Source organism: Pelobates fuscus, chromosome 6 (genome assembly GCF_036172605.1).
Source record: "Pelobates fuscus isolate aPelFus1 chromosome 6, aPelFus1.pri, whole genome shotgun sequence".
In the NCBI taxonomy this organism is placed as follows: domain Eukaryota; kingdom Metazoa; phylum Chordata; class Amphibia; order Anura; family Pelobatidae; genus Pelobates; species Pelobates fuscus.
Window position 1 is genome coordinate 294,390,814 of NC_086322.1, and position 16,955 is coordinate 294,407,768.

General features: G+C 41.9%; 2 protein-coding genes across 5 annotated transcripts in view; one reads left to right on the top strand and one right to left on the bottom strand.

Annotated features, from left to right (window-relative positions):
* The window catches only part of BCL2L1 (BCL2 like 1), a 32,384-nt gene extending 24,292 nt beyond the window's left edge, over positions 1 to 8,092 (top strand). The window contains exons 1-3 of one of the 3 annotated variants that reach the window (XM_063425638.1): positions 2,764 to 2,854; positions 5,427 to 6,110; positions 7,662 to 8,092. In XM_063425638.1, coding sequence (XP_063281708.1) covers positions 5,622 to 6,110; positions 7,662 to 7,799 — 627 coding nt within the window. In that variant the 5' untranslated portion in view covers positions 2,764 to 2,854; positions 5,427 to 5,621 and the 3' untranslated portion in view covers positions 7,800 to 8,092. Of the gene's footprint in view, positions 1 to 2,763; positions 2,855 to 5,426; positions 6,111 to 7,661 lie in introns of those variants that run through there. The other 2 variants (XM_063425639.1, XM_063425640.1) reach the window with 2 other exon arrangements.
* A 3,730-nt stretch (positions 8,093 to 11,822) lies between these two features.
* LOC134615101 (cytochrome c oxidase subunit 4 isoform 1, mitochondrial) lies at positions 11,823 to 16,719 on the bottom strand. 2 transcript variants are annotated; one of them, XM_063459511.1, is made up of 5 exons: positions 16,621 to 16,719; positions 15,130 to 15,226; positions 12,708 to 12,869; positions 12,473 to 12,604; positions 11,823 to 12,381 (listed from the first exon to the last, which is right to left on the bottom strand). In XM_063459511.1, exons 2-5 carry the CDS (start codon positions 15,224 to 15,226, stop codon positions 12,245 to 12,247), a joined length of 528 nt encoding a protein of 175 aa, XP_063315581.1. In that variant the 5' UTR covers positions 16,621 to 16,719; the 3' UTR covers positions 11,823 to 12,244. The 2 variants fall into 2 exon arrangements, with proteins under 2 accessions (XP_063315581.1, XP_063315582.1); XM_063459512.1 differs by having other exon boundaries at positions 16,566 to 16,662.
* Between the last annotated feature and the right edge of the window lie 236 nt (positions 16,720 to 16,955).

Below are 16,955 nucleotides of genomic sequence, written 5' to 3' on the forward strand. Positions count from 1 at the left end.
CAAATAGAAAAACAGAGGCTAGAATAACTGCGCACGTGGAAGGACTGCACCAATTTTGGGGTCCTGACCTACCACCCCGGTTTTGTTTGTCCCCAATTGTCCTGCTTCTGGACAGGTTAATTTTGCCCTTGAGATTTTCTTTAAAGTTAAAGGCAAACACATAAAAATGCCTCCCAGTCCCAGCAGTAAGTGGGATCCATATGTGGCTGGGTGTAAATTAAAGGGTTACTCCACGTACCATGACCACTTCATTGATTTGAAGTGGTTTTGGTAATTGGAATCTGTATGTGTAGCATTTTTCTTTGAAACACTGTACATGCACATATTAACCTCTTAGCTACCGGAGGTGTAACTCCACTTTCAGCACCGTCATTAGCCAGCCAGAGTGGCTAATGGGAACTCTGCAAAATTGGCATTTGAGACCAGCACACATGGCACGCTGGAGTCAAACAATCAATGGCGGCATAGCCACTCTCTCTGTGCTGTCCCTGTCCTCCCCTCTGTCCATCCTTCCTGCTTCCCTTCCCTATCCGTCGAGTGGGAGTGATGTCAGGCAAGGAGGATTAGGCTCCAGGGAGAACGTGGATTCAGCGATGGAACAGACTTTTAGCGTTGATATTTTTTTAAATCAGAAAGGATTAATTGATTTACCTCAAGCCATAACTGTGGGACAGCGCCAGGGGACTGCTGACACCCTCACTACTATAATGGACTGTCATATCCATTTTAGTAGTGAGGGTGCCAGCAGTCCCCTGGCGCTGTCCCACAGTTAGCAGCCTGTTTACGAACAGTTGTACATTGTACATTGGTAAAGGGTACGTGTGCCCTATGGTACACGTTGGTGCCTTATCAATATATACATAGCTTTATCTTCTGATCTCTTCATTTGTAACTGGCAGACTATACATTGGGGTCTAATATCACTATATAACATGCTGGGGTGACTTGAGAACCGGCTTACAAACTTTATGCCAAAAATTGAAGTTGAAATAAAATCTCCGACTTTAATGAACGGTAGATTTAATTTCAGTTTTTTACAACCCGCTCTCAAAAACCAAACTCTGGTGAATCTGAGAAAGATGTATAAAAAAAAACATGGGTTTCTTCACTAAACAGTACATTAATAAAGTTAATAATTGAATTGCAAAACGAAGGTTAATGTAGCACAGCGGCCTGGGGGCTTATTTACTAAAAGGGGCCTTGACAAGGGAATTGTCTAGAAACAGCGTCGTTGGATAATTATTTAATTAAACTATTAACCCCAAAAGTAATGAATCTCTTGTGAATTCCAAGCCAAACTAAGCTTAGTGAATTAACTCCAACATTTTTTATTCAGCACTGTTATATACGCATATGTGAATGGTTTGTATTCAAAGTTATTTCAAAGTGAATTTCAAATTTGTACAGCCTCACTCTGCGCACGCTGCCAGCAGGCATCCGCTGCGTTATATTCTGGCGATTTTTTAAAAATTTGGAAGTGGTTAATGTGACAGACATTGTAGGGTGTGACCTGTATACAGTATCCGTGTCTGTCTGATAAGTGACTCAGCGTAACACACAGCGCTCCACTTATCTCTCTATCCAATGCCTCTTCTCCTGCGCTCATAAATCACTCCGGCAGCAGTATGCAGTGCGCTTTGCTGAATCGATAACAGACTTAAAATTATTGAAACCAAAACAGCCAAACTACGGAGGAAATAAAAACAGCTGTTTTATCTGACTTTCTATTTCAACGTACATTTTGCAAGTCGTTGATTGTCGGTTTGCCATAGTTTAACATGCAGGGTATTTAGCAAAGGCCAGAATTACTGAAATAACCGGAGGCTCAAATTCCCATAAAATTTTCCATTAAAAAAAACAAAAATACTAATTGATTAAAAATTACATAAAATTAACGCCTCTCCTTTTTTTTCCCCTGTGAATTAGTCCTTAAATCGGGGCCAAACTACTTAAATTAAAATATTGCGATTCGCGTCATTTTCCACGTTTGCGGCTTTTAAAATGGAGGATCACCCTGGCACGAGCGTTCATGTAGTGTATTTGATATCGATATATAGTGATATAGGATTAACGTGTAAAAAAAAACCCTCATTATAACGTTATTTCTAATTATCTTTATGAATAGGTTCAAGCGTCTAATTATCTCTATTTACATATCCTTGCGTGTCACCGGCCTATGACCAGTTGCTACGTGTCCCCGGCCTATGACCAGTTGCTACGTGTCTCCGGCCTATGACCAGTTGCTACGTGTCTCCGGCCTATGACCAGTTGCTACGTTTTACCAGCCTATGACCAGTTGCTACGTGTCTCCGGCCTATGACCAGTTGCTACATGTCACTGGCCTATGACCAGTTGCTACGTGTCACCGGCCTATGACCAGTTGCTAAGTGTCCCCAGCCTATGACCAGTTGCTACGTGTCTCCGGCCTATGACCAGTTGCTACTTATGATTAAGCACTTTGTATAAGATCACACCACACCAGAGATAATTTATTAATATAATATAAGAGGCAGATGTTTAATATGTATGACCTTATAGGGTGAGTAATGTATAACATTAGAATGTGATGATTAAAACAGATATAAAATCAGATTATAATGATTTCATATCCCCATGTAGGTCATACACCTATGACTGTTATGCAGACAGCCGCACAGCACGCCGGGACTTGTAGTTCTCTGAAGGAAGGGGGAGGGGGGAGCCTGTCTGCTGCCAAGGGAACGCACGTCCGACCAATCGCGTGTCAATCAGGAAGAGGCGTGGCAGGAGGTGTTCTGGAAAGGGGGGCGTTAGGGAGAGGTTCCCGGAAAGGGGGCGTCAGATAGTGACATTCACAGCCTGGGGTGCCTGGTGTGTGAGTATTGGGGACCAGTGGGGGGGCTATACAGGGTGTGGGGGGCATTCCTTATACAGGGAGTGAGAGCTGAGTGCATGGAGGGGTGTGGGGGGACTCTCCCTGTGTGTAATATAGATATTAATAATAATAATATTCTTAGATTAAATACAATGCCTATTATCCCTCTGTACATTCTATTCCTACAGGAAAGACACAATATGGGGATAATTCTTTATACAGGGAGTGAGAGCTGAGTGCGTGTAGGGCTCTCCCTGTGTGTAATATAGATATTAATAATATTCTTAGATTAAATACAATGCCTATTATCCCTCTGTACATTCTATTCCTACAGGAAAGACACAATATGGGGATAATTCTATATACAGGGAGTGAGAGCTGAGTGCGTGTAGGGCTCTCCCTGTGTGTAATATAGATATTAATAATAATAATATTCTTAGATTAAATACAATGCCTATTATCCCTCTGTACATTCTATTCCTACAGGAAAGACACCATATGGGGAGAATTCTTTATACAGGGAGTGAGAGCTGAGTGCGTGTAGGGCTCTCCCTGTGTGTAATATAGATATTAATAATAATAATAATATTCTTAGATTAAATACAATGCCTATTATCCCTCTGTACATTCTATTCCTACAGGAAAGACACAATATGGGGATAATTATTTTAATTATTTACTAAAATGTTAGTGCAAACCCTCCAGGTTAATTTACTCCAATATATATATATATTATATAGAATTAGCTGTATGTGTCCAGTAGACTAGATACCACAATAAGCAGAGTATTACTGTATGCAATGATATCTTTTTATTGGACTGGCATAATATTTTAAAGACAAGCTTTGGAGTTTTACTCCCTTCCTCGTGTAGATATGCGTATATATAGAATATGTTTATATATTTAAGCTGCATCTAATACTGGCATCAAAACTATGGTTTAGTTCTTAACATTAGAGTAATGATGGTTTGGAAGGGAGGGGTGATTAAAGCGGTATTGTCACCCCTCCTCCCACCCCCCAAAAAAGAGGTATTTCATAGAAAGAGAATCTTTATGAATAACTCCTGTTGACTGTGTAAAATTTTACTGAAATTCAAACCCAGTCCAGAGATATACTGAGACAAAGTAAGGGCGGCTGCAGGTAATTGGTTCTGTCTATCGAGGGTCTCGCAGGATCCTCTATAGATCTCAATGCTGTACTCACTTGCGCATGCACGAGGGTACAGCAGTGACATTGGCTGCTGATGAGGACCTGCCTGAGGAAGATGGCCACACCCCCGGGGGACAGGTTCAGGTAAGTAGAAGGCACCCTTACTTGTCCCCCGGCCACCAGACCCAAAGCAGTCATGTCAATGTTAGGGGGTCTTTGTAAATTCTGCAAAAAAGTCCCCAGACTGTTATAGTGCCGCTTTAAAATAAATTAGAATGTTTGTTTTTTTATGCCGCTAAGATTTCCTCTTTGGATTGCAAGGTCTTGTGATGTCCTGTAGTTTAGATTAAAGTAACAGTGTCTTTTTTCAGTTTTTCACAATGATAAAAAAAAAAAGATCTGGTGAGATGGCATAGTAATTACTTTGTCATGTATACCAGTCAAATTTTTGTAACATGTAGCAATGGGCTGTTTCCCATCAGCAATTACTTGCAACAGAACAGGCAGTTTATGACACCATGTGCAATTGATACTTACGGTGTTTTATTGTCTCATGTAATATCCTATACACTGTGTACTGTCTCGTGCATGCGCAAGAATATACCATTCAGGTCTCTGAAATGTAATGGATTGAAATATCAGTGGCAAAGTTTAGTATCCAATTTCCAATATATAACTGTAGCTGAATTGGAGAATAATTTCTTATCAGCGTTTTCGCCTTAATATCTCCATATACATTTTCATTTTCTGAAATTCATAATCTAGTGAATAAGCATATGTTGAAGTAACGGATGAAGAGGAACGTGGCGGTGGTGAACACGTTAAAACATACTTTTTATATTTTATATTAAACAGCAAATTCCCCTTGGGAAATGGCTTGAAAAATGTAGTCCAAACAAAACTGATAATTATCGCAGGCACAGTTATTTCTGGGTAGGTATTTACATTTGAAATACCTGGAGTATTGAATGAACCCCTTTGGCATTGTCTATAAATATGTTAAAATATTAAGGTTTATTAAACGTTCATTGTATATTTAAAGGGGTGAAGCCACCATTCACTTGCGTGAGAAAATAGTGCAAAAAAAATAAATCAGTGATTCAGCCCTGGAACCAAAATTGCGTACATGCATACAGTCACACAATGGTCCTTGTGTTTAAATCTTGACTGTATATGTTTTTTACTGTTAACACGTGCCTGCATGCAAAAAGTCTTTATAAAACACTGGGTGGAACTCTGTTAACGTGTGATTATTTGGAGCTGAGACTCTAAGTAACATTCTACTTTCCAGTAATTAGAGAGTAGATCTAATATGGAATGCAGTAGTAAAATAATTGGTCTCAGCTAGCTGATTCATAAAGAGTGACGCTCCCTGTAAGCTTGCTAGTTAGTTTGTTAACTGGGTGTCATTCTCTTTTCAGATCATCTGAGCTTTCAGTTTGCGTGGCAGTGCTGTTCCGGGGGGAAAACCGTGGATTATCGTGTTTTAACCAATTGGCTTGATTTGGACATCTGCCATCATTTCTCACGACTGGTCGGATCATTATAATCCCTATGTTGCTCTGGCATAGTGGTGGCACACCGTATTGGAATATGGTTGTCTCTCAGCTCTGAGAATGGAGGGAAGTAGTAAAAAGATTGTACAGAACTTTGTATGTCAAAAACTGTCCCAAAGAGGATTCCAGTGGAACTGTTGTAGTGACTTACGATCCGAACTTATATCTAATGGGACATCTCCTGGAGAAGTGGCCGAAGCCCACCCTGCAGGCCATTCCCAAAGTGCAGTAGGAGAAGGTGTGCTACAAGCTCTGTTGGAGGCAACAGTGGAATTTGAGCTGAGATACCAACGTGCTTTTAAAGACCTGACCGCCCAATTGCACATCACCCCTGAGACGGCTTATCAGAGTTTCGAGCAGGTGGTGGGAGAGCTATTTAGAGATAACATAAACTGGGGGCGCATTGTGGCATTCTTCTCATTTGGAGGATCCCTGTGTGTTGAATGTGCTGACAAGGAAATGGATGAGCTGCTGCCCAGGGTTGTGCAGTGGATGACAACGTATCTGGACAATCAGCTGCATACCTGGATCCGGGCAAACGGAGGCTGGGTAAGGGTACTTTCTGGGGGACTGACTACTTGACAGATCAGTTGTGTGATCTCATTTTGGTCTAGTGGCAAAGTAGGTCAGGGGATGAGTGCTGATGGCATGCTATATTAAAATAAAACCAGGATGATGGGTGATGTCATGCAGGAGGGAGACATGTAGCTGGCATGCATGTCTGGGAGAGTGAATCCACATACTTATAGGTACCAGGCAGCATTCACTGGAAATAGAAGGTACACAGGGCCGGTAGATAGTCTATGCTGTGCAGGTACCCTTATACTGACTATTGGTGAGTGGTAGTGTAGCACAATGGACCTACAACATGAGATTGGTAGTATTGGCACTAAGGGGCTAAGCTATATTTCCAATTTGGCTATTTTGGCTTTACTTTTGCAGTTGTCCTCAATTTCAATTTTACATAGTTACATAGGCTGAAAAGAGACTTGCGTCCATCAAGTTCAGCCTTCCTCACATTTGTTTTTTTGCTGTTGATCCAAAAAAAGGGAAAAAACCCAGTTTGAAGCACTTCCAATTTTGCAACAAGCTAGGAAAAAAATTCCTTCTTGACCCGAGAATGGCAGTCAGATTTATCCTTGGATCAAGCAGTTATTACCCTACATTAAGATTTAGTAAGTAAACAAAATTAATGTTCTTTTTGTGAGTAGGAGGCAACATGCTCTGGTAATGAGTTCTCCCAGAAAATAAACCTCTCGGATGAAGGCAGTTGATGGGGATAAGGCAGGCAGTTGCTAGTGGCAGTGGGTTGTGCAGAGGCAGGGATAGAGAGGATACGTGAAAAAGGTAGCTAGTGGCACACACGGAGGGTAGGCAGATGGTGGTGGGTATAGCGCAAAGTCCAAGTAGTTGGTGGAAAGGAGGAGGCAGCACGCAGAATACATGGGAAGGAGGTACTGGCGTGAGGACACTGGATAATTGGTGATGTAGGTGTAGACAGGCAGTTGGTGAACACACACAATCGGCAAGCAGAGGGTAAGCTGTTGCACATAGACTTGTTTGCTGTAAGACCAGTGTTGCCTGCCTCCTATTGCTGGGTGCAGAGATACCGCTGCGATTAGTCACTTTGCTATGTGAAGAATTTCCCTGTGACCTAATGTTCTCTCACCGCTCCTTGGTGTGACAGTCTGACATGCTCGTCTGCAGATCATACAATTTCTCCTGTGTTCTATTCCATACGGTACAAAGGTTTCTTTTGTTAATGTATCACAGAACAGTTCCAGCTAGCTGGGTGTTACATGGCAGCCAGATTCACTATTATTATACTCTACGGATCAGCTACGCGTAGCTTCCTAACTTGTTGATCTTTAACCCTTGTTGAACAAGCAAAGCATGATGGGAGTTGTAGTTAAGTTACAGTTCCGATCAATGCAGCTTAGCAGTTTCTAATCTAGTTTTTGGGTTCGGTTACTGTTATGAAATGTTTTTCCTAGCTTAAAAAAAAAATCAGTTTATTAGTCTTTTTATAAGCAAGCCTCCTGCCATTCTTTTGTTGTTTGCTCCGGTGTTACCATGTATCTCTCTCTGACTTCCCCACAGGACGATTTTGTGCGTCTTTACGGCAATGATGCTGCTGCCAACAGCAGGAAGAGTCAGGAACGCTTTGGGCGATGGCTGATTACCGGATTCATGCTGACTGGTGTTATCCTGTTAGCTTCCTATTTGAGCCGCAGATAGGCCCCCCCACTAACTGGATGTGGAGGAACAGGAAAGTGCACGGCCAAGAGGTCCTGGATCCCACGTGACGGGGACCGTTGCAAGCTTGCCTACCCCACAGCATCAAACCGTAGTCCTGGCACGCTTGTGGGGGTGAACAAGATACCCTGTCTCGTGAATCAGTAATGGGCATGTGATGGAGCTTTAGTGAGTTTTAAAATATTGTTAGACATGTTCAATTTAGGCCTTTTATCTCTGTTTTACTGGCTGGAGGGTTACTTTTTATGTGAATAAATAGCTTTTTTTCTGTTACAGCTTCTCCATCTGTGGTCTTGTGTTTAGTGAGTGATAGAACAGATTGCAAGCGTTTGTGTTTGTGGAGTCACTCATTGACTTTTGGAGATCTCCAACATTCATTGTACTTTGCCACCGTCAGAGCATTGTGGTAGTTGTAGTCCTGTAACCGCTTAATACCTGTTTTGGTCACCCCCTTCTCTAGCGTTTAGAAATGTCCCCGTTAGGAAGTGATTGGGATCACCTTTTCGACCAGTGGTTAAAGCGCTGCTTTACGTTCAGGCCGTCGTGGCTGTAAAGCTGTTGCCTTTCATTCTGATAGATGGTTCACTGAGCTGTCAGAATTATACAGCCATGTAAATCTGGGAGAGCAATGTAATCTGCCTCTACGGCTTGGTAGTAAAACAGTTACAGGTATATAAAGATTATCCTCCTTGATGGGTTTTAGTTTTGCAACCAATTAAAACATTTTCCATATGTGTTCCTCTTAAAGGACAATGGTCTCTTTTTTATTAAATATATATATATAGTTTATTTTAAGGAAACACTAATGTAAATATATTACTATTTTAGGTTTGTGTTCCAATTATTGTTTAAACTATTGGAACCCCAAGCCCTAGCCACATCTCCCCGGCTGTGAATCACACAGCCTACATGGGGGAAAAATTCACTTTCAATGAGATCTTAACTGGCTTTAGAAGTTTTTATCTCCTGCTCTGTTAATTGAACTTTAATCACACACAGAAGGCTGCTGCAGGGACAAGGAGTTATTAACAGAAACGGAGACAAGACATTTTAGAATAAACAGATTGTGCAATGCAGAGGTTAAGTTATTTTGCCTATAGTGTCCCTTTTAATTAAAAAAAACTAAATGTACATATTATTGCAGCACTTGGTCGATCTCCATCTCCCGTGAAGTCATCAATTATGACTTTCTTCCTGTTCAGTGCTTCTCATAGAAGTATTGGGGACCTATGGTGTCATGCTTCTCCTAGATTTAATACTGAATACAATGAGAAACACTAACCGCATTCAGATTGATCGTGCTGTGTGTAAGGATGTTAATCATGAAGATCTTCGATTTCAAAGGGTCTACATGAGGAAGCTCCTCTAGCGGCTGCCAGTTGGACAATCAATAAAGGCAGGTTCTCTGGCAAATATAAACAGTGCTGTTTCTTTGAAACCTGCAGTGTTTATCATTGCCAGGAAGAGGAATCGGGTCCCAGCAAATAAAATAGTTTTGTGGTTGATATTCTGACTTTACAATTTGAAACCTTTTCGTTAATCTCCTAGCTTACATTACACTGCAAGGTGGCCATTCTTCCAACTCTTTGGTCAGAAGCCCCACTTATATTCAAAGACCATGTACAATTTAAATAACTATCTATGCCTTGAGCTTGCACTCGTCATTGGGAATTATGATTAAACACTAAATCTCACCCTAAAACCAAAGAAAGCTTAAAGATGGGCATCCTTAAGAGGAAGGTTAAAGCGGCGCTGTCACCATCTGGGACTTTGCAGAATTCGCAAAGACCCCCAAGTGTGACACTGCTTTAAAGGTAAGTTCTACTTACCAGAACCTGTCACTTGCCGGCACCACCATCTTCCTCTTCCCTGTCAGAAGAGCAGATGTCACTGCTGTTCTCTCGCACATTAACGTCAGTATATGGAGGATCCCGTGAGACCCTCAAATAAAAAAAAAAATACATTTGGGGAGGGGAGGAATAGATGACTGTTTTAAGCCAGTTATTTACTTATGGTACCATGACAAAATACACAGTTTATAATACATGTAAACTTTTTATTAAAGAAAAAAAAACACTTTAAAAATGGGAGGGGTAGTAAATCAGGCAATAAGACCAGCAAACCTCGCCTTTTGAAACAAGAGGTTTAGAAGATTAACAGCATGGGTTTGGTGTAGGACAGTCGGAATTTTAGTATTTCTTTTGTCTGCAGGGCAGTGGCCGATACTTATCGAAGTTTCAGTTGCGACACGCAATGCAGGATTGTAGAATTGATAAACTGTAAATGGTTCTTTTATGAAGATATGTTAGTCCTCTTTAGACTATTTTATTGACTCCCAGACCAAACAGAAGGGGACCATAGGTTTATGAATCTGTATCACCGTAGGCACCAGAATTGTTTTATTTCAATGAAGTGGTTATAGTTTCTTGAGCCCTATGGTGTAGTCTTTCCATTCAGCATTAAACCATTTAAAGCTTAAAATAATTAAAACTTCCCAGTATCCCGTCACCTTTATGCCACTTGGACTAATGAGGAAGCAATGCCCAGCTGTGATAGGCTGAAGCGTTCAGCTGACACACTCAACTAATCAGTGCCATTGCAGGTATGACTAGGAGGAAGTGTTTAATTTGCCTTAGCCACACCTCCAGTAGGGGCATCATTCAGTGTTAAACAGCTAAAAAAAATGGTTTAACGTTAAATGGAGGTACAGCACCAGGCACTATAACCAATTCAATCAGATGAAATTGTGCCTATACTGCATTAGATTGGATTTCCTAAACACAGAATGGTGGCTAACGGAAATATGAATTGCAAAATTAGCCAAGTTAGGTGGTTTTTATTTTTGGTTTTTTTTTTCCAAATCTGCCTAAATTTTTTAAATTCAGATTCCATAAAATATTGGGTTTAGTAAATAAACCGTAGGAAGTTACTGTGATTGTAGGAATAAGGGGAGGTTCTGCTACTGTCTGGAAAGTTTTGAAAAAAAAACCTTATCTAGAGTTAAGGAGCCCAGTTCTACAGCGGTTACAAAGGCAGATACACTAGTTACTACTTGAATTGGAATTTTATTAAAACTCCAGAGTAATGTGTCTTCATAAAGACTTTATTACTTACATACCCAAGAGGGACAGTGACGCGTTCGGGATCAGAAGAAATGAAAGGGTAAAACATAATGAAAAGTAAAAAAAAAATTAAAAAAATAAATAAGTGGGGGTTTCCCCGATGGAGGGCAACAGGGGGGGGGGGGGGGGGGGGGGGGGGGAGGAGAGAGAGACAGGATTTGAATTCTCGCAGTATTAATACAGTTGTGAATGCATAGAATGGCTTCCCAGCAGAAGTGGTACAAACTCATACACTAGAGGAGTTCAGATAAGGCTAGACCAGGGGTAGGCAACCTTCGGCTCTACAGATGTTTTGGACTACATCTCCCATAATGCTTTTACAGCCATATTGCTGGCAAAGCATCAAGGGAGATGTAGTCCACAACATCTGTAGAGCCGAAGGTTGCCTACCCCTGGGCTAGACCATACACACACACACACACACACACACACACCCCAACTATAGTCTGGAGCATTTAACAGTATCAAGTAATAAAACTTAGGCCAATGGATTTTCTATCAAAATCAATCGTGTTGAGTGAGCATTGAATTGTTGGGAGTTAAATCCAGATTGCATGACTCCTACTAAAAGTAGCCAAATTGTAACTAGACTTTTACACAGTCAGATTCAGCTGTGTCGGATGAATCAAACCACCCACGTCCAAACAATCATCAATCCGTCCAGAATTTCTCAGAGTCATATGGGTGTAGATTAACAGGAATTTGATTTGTTTGACACCGCTAAATCTTTCCAATTTTGCTATACTGACCTAAGTCTTAATCTTCCATTTTAATTTCACTCTGTGAATAGACCGCCTATGTTGGGAGCTGGGATCAGTGGCATACCAGTCTTCCTCATCTCAAAATAAATAAAACCCAAAACATATAATCAGGAGGCCAGCCATAGTTTTAAACTCCAGTTTATTAAACCACTTTATACACAAACCATGGACGGGTTCACAGGGGGTGACATTGTAGAAACCATTATACTAGTGGCTAGAGAGAATGAATGTATGGCTGATGGGAACAGTGGCTGGAACAGGCAAACATGCGCAGTGCGTTTTAGTGGGTGTACAGTGATTTTGATAATTGTATCCATGTGAGTGTGTGAAGGAGTAGCAAGGCCCATGGTTCTATAGCTACTGATATTCCCATAATCCTTAGCAGGGGATCACCTGGATGTAGCACAATATCTTAGTACCTTAAGAACTTTTTCCCCCCCCCTTGGGAGATAGAACGCCACTTCAATGATATTAGTTTACCCACCAAACTTCCCTGTACCCAACTGGTTTCCCCCAATTTCCCTCCTCTGAATAGAAAACCAGCCTATTTTTTCCACTCGTTCTTCTCGTAGTCCCACTTTGAGGAGAAGCCTTGGATTGGCCCAATATGCATGTCCAGCATCCTTTGCATCTGCATTGCCTTCCATTCGTCATCCAAGGTGTGTGGCTTTGCAGGGTACACTGTAGAAAAAGACAGTAAGAATTCACGTTTATTTTTATTTATTTTTTAGACTAAAAGTTAGCCACATTACCTCCCGGTAACCACACTCACCGTACATGCTCTGCCACCACACAACAAATCCGGTTATACCAAACAAAATAAAAATTCCCCCAAACACAGTCTTCCACTCGTTGGAAGGTTTGTTCATCTCCGCGTAGCTTTGGTCAAACTTAATGCGGTAAACTGTCAGACAGAAAGTCCATGAGTATGTAAGGAGAGATTTTAGAGATAAGGTCAGTTAAAATAAAGAGGTTAATGCTACAGTAACATGAGTTGTGTTAATTACGTGCAATTTTATCTTCTTGGCTCAGTTGCTTCCAGGCCCCTTTCTCTTTTTCCTTTAGTGCTGTCTGATGGGAGCTCAGTTCCTTCCGAAAGAGTATGTCTGGCAAAGGGAACGCCCGGTGATCATAGTAGAGGGGCTCGGAGCCATCTGGGTGGTGAGACACTGACAAACAAGAAAGCAGATAAGATAGAATTTTAGCAACAAGCTTATCAGAGATTTAAAGAGACCATCAGGTTCCTTGATGTGGTGTTCAAAGTGGACCTCCTGAGTAACTGTTCAACTGAGAATTTCTTCAGATTGGGGATATTTGCACAATCTAGACCAGGCATAGACAACCTTCGGCACTCCAGATGTTTTGAACTACACCTTCCATGATGCTTTGCCAGCATTATGGGGGTGCCGAAGGTTGCCCATCCCTGATCTAGACCATTACAGAGTTATAAAAAATTGGTACTGCTCAGTTAAAGGGAAACTCACCTCCCAGGATTTTCATTAGGTTGATTTATACCCTATATTAAAAGGAAATATGCTCTGCAGTGGTTATGGTGCCACAAGTCCTAGTTTCTCTGCCATTGAAAAATATATATAAAAAAAAATGCTCAAAGTCAGCTGACTCTCATCCACTGAGAAATATCGTACCTTTCTATGACTTGGCATGATAATGTGGGAGTACAAGTTTTAGTTTTACCTTACCAGCTCTGTCCAGAATGTGACAGGCAAACTGTTCATAAAACAATTTAACTTCAGGCTGTGCTGGAGGAAACCGGCACAATAACCACTACAGCACACTGTAGTTGTTATGGTACTTAGAGTATTTATTTTACAAAGGTGTTTGTGAGGTGTGAAAAATGAAAGTGTATATAAATCCACATTGCTGTATTTAGCCTTTACCCAACAAAGTGCTCCCATCTCCCTCATGTAATACTTGTGTGCCCTGGTTTTGCCAGGACTGAGCTGCATTGGGAATTCTACATTTAGAAGGAGGAAAATAAAATAAAAAGTTATAGGTGCTTTTCAAGGTTATATCCAATGGCGTAATTTCCATAGAAGTGATAGTTCCCCTTTAAAATCCCCAACACTTTGTTCTTCAGAAGAGAAAAAAAAAAAAAAACCAACCCCTTTCAGAGGCTGCTAGGATAAAACATGCTAGAGTGGCTGAGGTTCAATATATACTGTAAAATGAACCATGAAGAGTATTACCCCAGGGCTCGACAAATCCTAGGCGCCAGGCCTGAGATTTGAGAGCCTATTCAGCCCCTGAGGTTACCGGCTGCCTGAGAGCAGAGGCAGGATGAGGCAGGCTGCTGACTGAGGGAGGTGGCCGGCCTGCTCATTGAGAGGTAAGGCGGCTCATGTATTGCTGAAGGAGGGGGGCCGCCAGCCCATGGAGAGCTGAGGGAGCTGTAATCTCCCTGCTCTGCTTCCTCGCGCGGCTTGCAGTGATGCCGGGTTATGTCGTCACTCCAGCCCCGGGGAGATGACAGCAGCCCCACTGGACCCAAAGGCAAGCCTATCCACTCCAGCTCTCCAGAAGTAAGGAGGCCGGGTGGATTTAAATAAAGTAATTACTTGTGAGTGTGTGTGTGTGTGTGTGTGTGTGTGTCTTCCATCCAGTCACATGGGAAAGGTTTTGTACTCATCTTTTTCCCCACGCCGTGCTGAGGACGTTGCGGCTGGCCCCACCTCCATGGCTGAGATTATCAATCTTGATATAGGAAAGCATTGGAAGACTATTGCGCATGCACGGCAAAATTTTATGCACGCCAATTTAACTTCTCATAGAGGTGCATTGAATCAGTGCATCTCTATAGGGAATATTAACGTAGGTGCTGCACATTGTGAAGCACTGACCCAGGAAGCACCACTAGAGGTGTTACCGGGCAGCAATGTAAACTGCCTTTTGTCTGAAAAGTCAGTATTTACATTGAAAAGCGTTCAGGGACAGGATATAGACTTCAGAACAGCTGCATTAAGCTGTAGTGGTTCTGGTGACTAGAGTGTCTCTTTAAGAGTTGTATTTTTGGCGTTGATTTCTCTGGCTCCTAGATTCCAAGCAAATTTGTCAAGACCTGTATTACACCATCCAGTTTAAAAGGACATTACTTTTAGTAATACGGGGGGACTCTCAGATAATGGGCATTGCTAAAAAGTTTAATGATTTTCTTGATTGGGGTAGTGGGTACCTGCAGTATTTTGATATGGGCTCCCAATATAAAATGATATTCTTCTGTACATCATTTAACAAAGCATTCACCTTACGCTGTGGGCCATTACATATTTACATAGTTATTCACCAAAGTAGAATTCAAAATGAAATTAACAAGGCAGGCAAACAGAACTGATGGCTGGCTTTTTATCCAGTTTGACTAGTCTGGCCTTCACAATAGCGAGTACCACTGTTAGAGTCAGGAGGGTAGCTTACCATGCCCCTCGTGTCCGTGAGCAGCTCGGACGCTGGTGGCACCCAGGAGCTTGACCCGGCTCAACAGGGAGGAACGCATGACACGAAGAGACATCATCTATAAGGAAACACAGGGTGCATAATGCTTAATCAGGACTAATTTGTGCATATGCTTTATACAGCACTACCCTCATTGTTGGTGCCCCTACTAATGCAGTCCAAACCCTAGGCTGGCTCTGAATGGAAACAAACTGTTGCTGTCAGTAATTGGCTAAAATAAAGGTTAAGCAGTTGGGATATTTACGGTGCTTTCCAGGCTCAAATAGGGAATTTTAACAGTTAAGAATCTGCTGCCCATCTATGAACACACCACCCAGATTGGTATATCAGGTACTCCATTCTTTACACACAGTGATAGAGGGAATTACAGGCTGTCACAATACTTGGCGGTTGTAAACGAGATGGATCAGTTTTCATAACGCAAGTAAAAAATCTGATCTTTTCTGCTTTAACCCTTTAGAATTCATGCAGACGGCAGTCATTTTCCTCCAGCTGTAATACACCAATGAGTCGCCATTCTTTTCTAATGTTATCAAAGTTAGCACAAATGTCAACTCGTGCAAGACATATAGATAGATCGATCTCACAGGGCTAAATTCGGTCATACGAGGTAAGCATGTGTCTGGTAACTGGAGTAGCATAGATTGCCAGTCAGGTACATCTCTCATAAAAGATTCTAGCCCTCAAGGGGAAAATTTCACAAATCTGCATTTAATAAAAAGTTATATTTTCCTGTAATTCATAATCCAGCTTTCAATTCGAAGCTTAGTCAACAAGTACATCCATATATAGAACTGGTAGTTTTTTGGGTGGGCACAAGTGATCATGGTCTTGGTAAACTAGCCACTGGTGTGCAAACACAGCACTGCAGATAGGGACCAATGTGAAACAGCCAAGGGTCTTCCGTTTCTCTTTTGCAAGCCTCACCCCCGTCCAGAGAGCGGCACTGTCAGGTCCTCTACCAAAACTTGACTCCACCCCCAGCACCTTTGCCAAATCTGTCAGGTTCCCTTGCCCGCTATGACCTTTGTACATGAGAAGAAGGACAGCGTGTCCCTATGAAGGAAAGTTAGAGAGTTTAAAGAAAAGAGTTTATTTAAAAAAAAAAATATAAAGTTCTAAGTTAAAAGATACTTGGCTCCTTTTCACTTACTGCCAATATCAACACTCCTCTTCTAAGGGGGCATTTAACAGATAGAATTTGGGTAAGGGGTCTCGGTGGTCATACATGAGGGGAGTTGTGATTTTGGGACGTGTCCCTCACAGGCAGCAATAGCCCACCAACAGAATATTTATGCAGAGAGCGAAGGAGTCAGAGACAAAGAATAGGTTGTTTCCCCGTGTAATGCCACCAGTCTAACCGGACCCAGCATTTGGACAGAATTATCACCCCGTACCAGCTCAAACACGGTGCACACAGAGTCCCTGGGGTTGCTGAACCAGAGTACTCACGGTCAGAGAGCTCCGAACTGTGCAAGCTGTAAAATGGAGACAGTCCGAGGGAGCTGGGAGCACAGCCAAGAATACACTGAAAATTTGCCAAGAGCACAGCATTATGGGATACAAAAAAGGGGACGCCTTAATACCCCCCCTCCCCAATCCCTATTTACCTTCCTTGGGAATCGGAGAGGGAGAGAACTGTGCAAAGATTTAACTCTTTCCCCCTTTGTTCTCCTTTCACTAGACAGATCATCCCCCCCCCCCCCCCCCCCCTTTTCATTCAGTTCTATGGTTTGGGAATTAAGAGGCCCAGGAATCAAATGCAACAGAATCTCCAAGAATCTAAG

What these genes read in the sequence shown, in the direction of transcription:
- LOC134615101 (XM_063459511.1), bottom strand. Translation starts at nt 15,226, where the DNA reads ATGATGTCTCTTCGTGTCATGCGTTCCTCCCTGTTGAGCCGGGTCAAG. An exon ending in TCACGGACACGAGGGGCATG is followed by an intron (nt 12,870 to 15,129) that starts GTAAGCTACCCT and finishes CTTGTTTGTCAG; the next exon opens with TGTCTCACCACCCAGATGGC. An exon ending in GTGGTGGCAGAGCATGTACG is followed by an intron (nt 12,382 to 12,472) that starts GTGAGTGTGGTT and finishes CTTTTTCTACAG; the next exon opens with TGTACCCTGCAAAGCCACAC.